Consider the following 8,842-nt stretch of genomic DNA (forward strand, 5'->3'; position numbering starts at 1 on the left):
AGTTCTAAGGTGGTAGGCGCGCCTCCTCTGCTTCCCCACCTGCCTCCTGGCCGAGGCCTTGCTCGGTAGGACCACCTGGGCACTCACTGTTCATTCTTCAGCTCGCGCAGCCAGACCTTTTCCCTCTCCGTAGAGGCTGGCCGGTTCGCGCTCAGATCCTGGCCTGGTCGGTTCTCCTGTCTCACAGCCACAGTTTCCCCATCTATAAACTGGACTCAGCGCAGGGCGGGCACACCTGTAAGGCGAGAGGCACACTGCTTGGGATGGGACCGTCTCTTGTAACTACTCTCACTTCCGCTGTTCCCTCTCCCCCTTCTAAAAAAAACAATGTTTTTCAGTACCCAACCCATCCCTCCAAGCAACACCCTCTTCACCCTCGACCAGGACTGTCCATCCAGCTCACCTCGGTGTCCCCTCAAGGCATGGAGCAAGAGAAGGAGACATTAGGAGAACTCCACTGCCCTTCCTTACTTTGAACTCATCTGGGCCTTTTGTGAGGCCTTGCCGGACTTCCTTTTCCAGCTCCCACATTGCCCCGTGCTGACCCCATTAAAGCCCCTATTCCCTTACCTTCTAGCAGTCCTTGCTCAGCCCCCCATTACCAGCCCTGACTGGTAGACAACTCCAAGGAGGGACTTGATCTTTTTATTTCTTGTTTTATTTTTTTAATTTAATTTTATTTTTGGCCGTGCTGCCCAGCTTGCGAGATCTTAGTTACCCGACTAGAAATCAAACACGGCTCCCGGAAATGAAAGCGCAGAGTCCTAACCACAGGACCGCCAGGGAGCTCCCTAATATATATTTTAGCGGTTACTTTCCATTTACAGTTATTACAAAATACTGGCTATATTCCCCGTGTTGTACAACACATCCTTGAGCCTATCTTACACCCGATAGTTTTCACCTCCCACTCTCCCACCCCTGTTGCCCCCCCACCAGTAACCACTAGCTTATTCTCTTTATCTGAGTCTGCTTCTTTTTGTTACATTCACTACTTTGTTGTATCCAGATTCCACATGTAAGTAATATACAGTATTTGTGTTTCTCTCATTTCACTTAGCATAATGCCCTCCAAGTCCACCCAGGTTGCGGCAAATAGCAAACTTTCATTCTTTTATGGCTGAGTAGTATCCCATTGTGTATATACACGCCACATCTTCTTTATCCATTCATCTGATGGACACTTAGGTTGCTTCCATATCTTGGTAATTTAAATCATACTGCTGTGAACACTGAGGTGCATGTATCTTTTCGAAGTAGTGTTTTTGTTCTTTTTGGATATACTACCCAGGACTGGGATTGCTGCATCCTGTGATGAGTACTAGTTTTAGTTTTGCTTTTGGTTTTGTTTTTGTTTGGCTGAGCCACGTGGCTTGTGGGATCTTAGTTCCCCGACCAGGGATTGAACCCGGGCCCTCAGAGTCCTAACCACTGGACCACCAGGGAATTCCCCTAGTTTTAGTTTTTTGAGAAACCTCCATACTGTTTCCCACGGTGGCTGCAAGGAGAGACTTCATCTTGGTCACTGATGTTTCCAGTGCCTGATATTGTATTTGGCTCATAGTAAATGCTCCATACATTTTAAATTTTATTTATTTATTTACTTTTAGCTGCATTGGGTGTTCGTTGCTGTATGCGGGCTTCCTCCATTTGCGGCCAGCAGTGGCTATTCTTCATTGCAGTGCGTGGGCTTCTCATTGTGGGGGCTTCTCTTGTTGTGGAGCACAGGCTCTAGGCGCATGGACTTCAGTAGTTGTGGCACGTGGGCTTCAGTAGTTGTGGTGTGTGGGCTCTAGAGCGCAGGCTCAGTAGTTGCGGCGCACGGGCTTAATTGTTCCGCGACATGTGGGATCTTCCCGGACCAGGGTTCGAACCCATGTCCCCTGCACTGGCAGGCGGATTCTTAACCACTGCGCCACCAGGGAAGTCCCAAAATGCTTCACACATTTTTGCTGAATGAATGACATCTGTGACCCCAGGATGGCCAGCACAGTGCCTGGCCCACAAGAGACTTCAGCCAATACTTGATTGAATGAAAGCCCCTTCTCCTCATCCACTTAAACCCTCCTTGTCCTTCAGGAGCGGGCTCCGACCACCGGGAGGTGACCGTGAGGTTGTCAGGGGCCTCTCCTAGGCACCCATAGCGGCTAGTCACATCACCCTGAACCCTTCCCAGCTCAGCACCAGGTCCATGGGGGTTGGTGTCCATGAAGACCCTGGCAGCCCCTCCCCACCTCAGACTCACTCTGGCTCAGGGCAGGTTTCTATTCATACTTTATTTTCCTGTTTTTGTTTTTTTAGTTTTTATTAAATAAAAGGAGCAGAGGGAGGGGGGCCTGTGTCTCTCGGGCTCCGCGGGAGCCACAGGCCCTCCCGTGCCTCCCAAGGTGCACTGCGTGGTAGGCTTGAGGTGTAAGCTGGGCAGGGAGGGCAGCTGGGAGTGCTGGGAGAGGTCGGGATCCGTGACCCATCTACCCCTCCCAGGAAGACTCAGTGGGCGGGGAGAGAGGCTCCTGGACCCCGACTGGGGCTCATCCTGAGGGTTGACGGCTGGCGGGGCCAGGGCCTGAGCTCCAAGCCACAGGGCGGGACCCCAGGCCCAGCCCGGCCCCTCCCCACCGCAGTGTTCGTTCACTGGAGGGTGCAGGGTGGTGGGGCAGGGTGGCCGGGCCCCTCATTCGTGGACGTCCCAGATCTCGGAGAGCAAAGGTGGCAGCTTCTTGTCCTGGAGCCGCAGGGCGAAGACCTGCTCCGAGTGCACGGAGCTGAGCGTGCGCAGGCTCACGAGCTTCATCAGCATGCGGGGGAAACGCAGCTGGTCCTGCAGGGGGACGGGAGGGCGTGGGCGCGGGTCAGCCCCTCAGCCCACCAGGAGGGCCCCTCCGTGGGTCGAGCCAGGAGAGACAGCGTGGCGCCCCGTGCGTGGACTACGCCTGGCTCCTTGTGGAGGGGACAGGGGCTTGAGGACACACTCTCGCTGAGAGGATGCTGACCAGGGCTCAGAGTGCTGTCAGGGGCACCGGGGGCGGCGACAGAGCTGGGCTGGGACTAGGCAGCCGGCCCCTGGCCCCAGGCCGACCCCACACGGGTCTGGACTTCCTGTCCCTCCCCAAGCCGGAGGGGCTAGGCTCTGGCACCTGTGGCCTCTTGATGCGGGTGTAGGACAGCAGCGCGTCCACGTAGGGCTGCTGCAGCGCCTCGACTCGGCTCGGCTCCTGCACGTTGGGCCGGTCGGCCGAGAAGATGTTGATGGCGATGAGGAGGGCGTACTCAGCGTCGTCCAGGCCCAGGCGCCTCATGGCCCGCGAGAACTCGAAGATGGGGTTGATGAATTCCACCTGCAGGCCTGCGGAGGTGGGAGGCCCGGCCCGATGAACCCCCCTGACCCTGAAACCGGCCCCCATGCCTGGCCCCTGGCGCTGCCTGCCTTCAGCAGGGTGAGCGAAACAGCAGCAGGTAGAGAGTGCTGGTCACCCTGTAATCCCACTGCCTGTCAGGGTGCCTGGCACGTAGTAGGTGTGCCATACCTCTCGCCCGAATGAAGGAACGAGTAATGAGCGTGAACACTTAACTCAGGATTTTCTACCACCCCATCACCCCCTTCACTTCCTTCCTGCCTTCCCGGTTCCTCTCCTTGGGAAAACGAAAGAAGTTTAATCCTAGGTCACATTATGTCACCCCCTGCGGTGGCTTCCCCTGCTCACAGAGTGAAGCCCAAACTCATTCCCAGGCGGGACTCATTCATTCATCAAACTTGACTGAGCACCTACTGCATGCCAGGCCCCAGGGGAGAGATGTTTATAAGACAAAGCCCCCTGCTCCCGTGGAACTTACCTTTGGGGCTCGAGGGGACAGACAGTAGACGAACATGTAAGGAAATTATCCACCCTGTGAGATGATTCTGAGTTCTATGAATCAAGGTAACACAGGGAAGGGTAATCGGGGCCCACGAGAATCGTGTCAACATCTTAGACAAGATGGTCACCGTAGGGTGACATTGCACGAAGGCCTCCCTCGATGCAGGGTGTCTGACCCCAAGGAGAGGAGGGAGCAAGTTACCAGGATGTGTGAGTGTTCCAGGTAGGGCACCACCCGTCTTTTTTGCCTGGAACTAGACTTCCTGGGCCCTGAGACTTTTAGTATTAAAGCTGGGAAGGTCCCAAGCAAACTGGGATGAGTTGGTCACCCTAGTTCTGGACAGAGGGACCAGCAAGTACAAAAGCCCTGAGGCGGGAGCACATTTGGTGGGTTCCAGTAAGAGGGAGGCCAGTGTGGCTGCAGGAGAGTGAGTGAGAGGAGAGGGTGGGAGATGAGGGCTGAGAGGGACGAGGCCACACCCTGCAGGGCCGGTGGGCCAGGTGAGGACTTTGGCTTTTCTCCCAGTGAGATGGGAGCCATGGACAATTCTGAGCACAGGAGGGACATGAGCTAACTTGGTTGTTAATTGGATTCTTCTGACGACTGTGTGAACAAACACACTGGGTTGGGGTGGAGGTAGAAGCCCAGTGAGGGGCCCCTGCAATGTTCCAGGGAGAACCAACTGAGGCCCAGACTGCAGTAATGGCAGAGGATGCGGGGGACGTGATGTGAACCAACCTCCTCTCCAGCCCCATCTCCCTGTGCTCCAAGCCTCCTTGTGGTTCCTTAAAACCGCCCAGCTCTTCTCCACCTCAGGACCTTTGCACATGCTGACCTCCCTGCCAGAAACACTCCCCCACAACCCAGTGCTCCCCTGCCAAGCTTATACTCAAAGGGTTACTGGGACTGTCCTGGGTGTTGGAAGGGCCAGGTGTTAAAGGGAAGATGAGGTTAGGAGCAGATGTCCAGGAGTACAGAGAGGTGCCCCAGGGAGAAAGAATGGGACAGAACAAGACTTACTGAGAAAGCCCAGAGGCCGAGGGAGCGAGGCCTTTGCACGTGCATTCCCTGGTGGCTAATGCTACTCCTCACCTCCCTTTTAGGTGATCTTTCTCACTCCTCTAGCCTCAGTTCAACTACGCTTCCTCCAGAAGGCCATTGACTAGGTTACATCCCCAAGGAAGTGCTTTTGGAGGGCAGGGACCAGGGCTGCCCTGTACGGTTGGGGAGATTGTGCATTTCCTGATGGACTGAGATCCAGCCTCCCTCGTGTGAGACCAGGCTTGAGGAGAAGAGAGTATCTTCTCTTAATTCTTACCAAGATGTCCTATGTGACAGCAGAGACCCCTCTGTTTCATCCTGCGCTATGTCCCACTGTGCAGAGCTGGTGCTCAATAAACGTGCTCTTGTCTCACTACAAGGTGGGCTCAACCCTCACCCCACTTGGGAGATAAGGAAACAGAGGCTCAGACAGGGATGAGAGGGCCCCGCGTCTCCCAGCCAGCAGGGACCCAGCAGAGGCGCCACTTGTGCCCCCACCGCCCAGCCTGCACTCGGCCTTACCTGCGCGGTGGAAGTCATCCTTGCTGTAGGTGAAGTCTTTCAGGAACGTGATACACTCGGTCTCGTGGTTGTAGCGTCTGGCTGTCTCCAGCAGCATGATCTGAGAGAGGTGGGGAGAGGGATGGGCAGGGGTTTGAGGAGCTCTGTGACCCTTTAGCCACTGTCCTTCCTCTCCTGGCCTGAATGGGGGCCCTGATCTTGCCGGGATCATCCCTCACCTCCCCCCACCCCCGCCCCGCCGTTCTCACGGCCACACGGACTGCAGTCAGTGTGTTGGACACTCCGAGCTCTCTCCCTCCTCCAGGTTCAGCACCCCCAGCCTCCTCCACTCAGGACACTCTCCCCAGGTGGTTAGGAGGCATGGGGCAGAGCTCTTTGTTTTGTTTACTACCACGTACCCAGCACTTGGAATAGGGCGCGGCATACACTAGGCACTCAATGCTTATTCATTACCATTGCTTGATTCAAATGTCAACTCCCTAAATAAGCCTTTTCAGCACATTCCCTAAAGTGTGTCCCTCCAGCCCAATCCTCAATTATTCTCAGCCTCAGACCTGTTTCCGTTCTCTCCTTGCCTCGTGGGAGGCTCTGATGACTTGTTTAGTATTTTGATCTTCTCCTGTAGAATACCATCCCCACCAAGGCAAGGACCAGAGTCTGGCTTGTCACTATGCTCCCAGCATCTGTCCTGGGGCTTATCTCTTGGGTTCCTTAAGGGCAGGATGGAAGGGCCTCCCTGAGGCTGGGCGGGCCGGCCATTACCTCAATGGTAGATGCCTTCAGGAGGGCGATCTGGTCCTCGCGACCCAGCTGCAGGAAGCCAGGCACCTGCTTGGCGAAGTCCACGATCTCCTGGACTGAGATGATGGCCAGCTCCGTGAAGTGGGCAAAACGCTGCTGGCGAGCATCACGGGACTGCGGGTCTGCGCCCAAGGGCCAGGGCTGGGGACGTGGGGGGCCAGGTTACTCTCAGGATTTCTCCCATAAGCCCAAGGCTATGGGGGCCCCTTGAGGCAAAGCCTACACCCTAGGAGGCCCCCGTCTCAAAGCTCGTGCCCTCTGGAGCCTCATTCTCTCCCTGTGCCCCAGACTGCGGCCCTCTGAGCTTGACCCTCCTGGGCCCATCGCCCCTCAAGGCTGTGGAAGGGGCTGTACCGTGACTTTAGGCTGGTCAGAGAAGGAGCGTTTATTGCACTGCAGCTGGGCCGCCACCAATTGCTGGATCATTAGTTCCTGAGCTGCTGTTAACTGGACACCCTCGCCTTCCCCGGAGCCCTGGCCACCCCCGTCGGACCCTCCAGGGGAGGCCCCAGGCCCAGAGGCTGAGCTGCTGCTGACTCCCAGCCCTGTGGGTGACGACTGCTGCTGCTGCTTCCGAATCTTCTTCTTCCGGATCTGTTCTTTGGAGAGGACGCCTGTTGGGGAGACACAGCCCTCAGTAGAGGTCCCAGGCCTGGGCAGGGGCCAGGCTGGCACTGCTCCCTCCCCGGCACTCACACTGCTCCCGCATCCCAGCCTCCTTGCACTTTCGCAGCCGGCATTGCTGGCACTTGCGCCGCATGAAGGCATCCATCTGGCAGGTTCCACCGCCCCGGCAGGCATAGCGCCCGGCCCCACCTCGGATCACACTTCGCCTGAAGAAGCCCTTGCAGCCTTCGCAGCTGAGCACATTGTAGTGGAAGCCAGAGGCCGTGTCCCCGCACACCTGGCACAGCTCGTCGCCCAGCATCTTTGGAGCCGGGCCCTTCTTTCGCTTGCGCTCCGGCTCCTCTGCTGTGTCTAGGATGACTGGCGTTGGTGGACAAGCCATGAGAGACAGAGCCACAGAGAAAAACGGCAGCCAGAGGGACAGGTCCATGAGAGATCGGAGGCAGAGTCAGAGTGTGGAGAGTGATCCAGGGAGATGGCAATTCACAGGGAAAGATGTGTATGTCAGTGAATCCCAAAGAATGGGTCAAAATAAGAGATGTCAAGGACTAACAGAAGAAAAAAATCAACAAGAAACTGGGGTTGCCCATCCCCATTTCTGATCTTTCTCCCTTTCTAGATCCCTCCCTAAGCCTCCATACCAACTCCCAGCCCATGTCCCTGGACCCCGTCTCACCCACGACGGAAGCTGAGTTGGCCCCATCAGTGCCTGGGACATCAGGATCCGCCCCTGGGCACGGCTCAGGGCCATCCTCCTTTCCATCAGGTGAAGAAGAGGGGGTGCTAGGGCCATTTCCTGGGAGAGGGAGGCAGAGTGAGTTTCTCCTGACAATAATCTGCTGGCAGGGGGATGGCTGGGTTGGGAAAGGGGTCACTCACCAGGCAAGGGGGTGTCCAGGGAACTCGTGGCGGGGGTGGACATGGTGGGGTCACGGAGCAGCCTGCAGAATACAGGGGGACTGAGAGCCTTGCGGGGCCAGGGAGGGTCAGGTTAGGCCAGCCACAGGTTTTCATGGGGCTACCTCTCTTTCCTCCATCTCTCAGACTCTTCCCCTACTGCATACACACCCCACCCCCAGTCCCTGCCAGTCTGCATACCCTCCCATCCAGTTCCAATAGGGCCTGACCCCTTCTGCTCCAGGACAGCCTTGAGGTGGGTCTCAAGCCCCTCCTTCCTCTAGACTCTGACCCTCCTTTAGGCTCCCTCCACTCTAGATCCCGCCCACCGGCTTTTTCCAGATACTGTCCCTTCTGCTTCAAGTGCTCGGCCCTCACTTCCTCACCCCACTTCTGCCGAGGAAGCACCCCTACCTCTCATTCTGACCCTATCTCCTCCTATTATGCTCCGCCCACATATCGTTTCCTTCTAGGTCCTTCCCCATCCCTTCCAGGTCCCGCCCCACCTCCTCCCATCATACTCCGCCCCCACACCTCTCTCCAGGTCCCGCCCCTCTCCGAGCACCAGTGGGGGGCGGGGCTCATGGCTGCGCGCGAGGGTCTCGTGGGCGGCCTCTCGTGGGGTCCCCTACTCCCGTTGCCCTGGAAACAGCCGGGGGCTGCGCGAGCTACGGAGAGGAGACGGTGGAAGGAGAGAAGGGGGCTGAGCCAAGCAGCGCGGGGAACATCGGGAAGCCCCAGGCCCAGGGGTCCTCCCGCGTCTCCCCACACTCGAGTGCACCTGCTTGCGTACCCTGGGTCAGCTTCTCTTCCTCCTCCTCTGTATACACCGGCACGCCGACGCGACTCGGATCCCCTCAAAACTAACTTCGCCACTTCTTCCGGCAACCCCACCGTGCGTCACTTCCGGGAGTGGGCGGGGAGTCAGGGTGACGGAATTCCGGTCCCTCTAGGGCTAGCCTAATCAGCTGCCCCGCACGGAAGTCGTGTACCCACCGGAAGCTTACCTTTCCGGATAGTTCCACTGGGGGCTGGCAGAAGAGTTCCGGACCCATTCAATCAAGCGTTGGGCAAGAGGGCGGCATGGCAAGATCCA

General features: G+C 57.2%; 1 protein-coding gene across 1 annotated transcript; it reads right to left on the bottom strand.

Moving 5' to 3' along the window:
• Positions 1-2,265: 2,265 nt before the first annotated feature.
• On the bottom strand, positions 2,266-8,412 carry NR1H2 (nuclear receptor subfamily 1 group H member 2). Its single transcript, XM_082676811.1, has 9 exons — positions 8,281-8,412; positions 7,729-7,790; positions 7,526-7,645; positions 6,919-7,209; positions 6,577-6,836; positions 6,184-6,363; positions 5,422-5,521; positions 3,138-3,346; positions 2,266-2,821 (listed from the first exon to the last, which is right to left on the bottom strand). The coding sequence occupies exons 2-9, from the start codon at positions 7,769-7,771 to the stop codon at positions 2,675-2,677; spliced, it is 1,350 nt and encodes a 449-aa protein (XP_082532937.1). The 5' UTR covers positions 7,772-7,790; positions 8,281-8,412; the 3' UTR covers positions 2,266-2,674.
• Between the last annotated feature and the right edge of the window lie 430 nt (positions 8,413-8,842).

Source organism: Grampus griseus (assembly GCF_964374135.1).
Source record: "Grampus griseus genome assembly, chromosome: 19".
Classification (NCBI taxonomy): domain Eukaryota; kingdom Metazoa; phylum Chordata; class Mammalia; order Artiodactyla; family Delphinidae; genus Grampus; species Grampus griseus.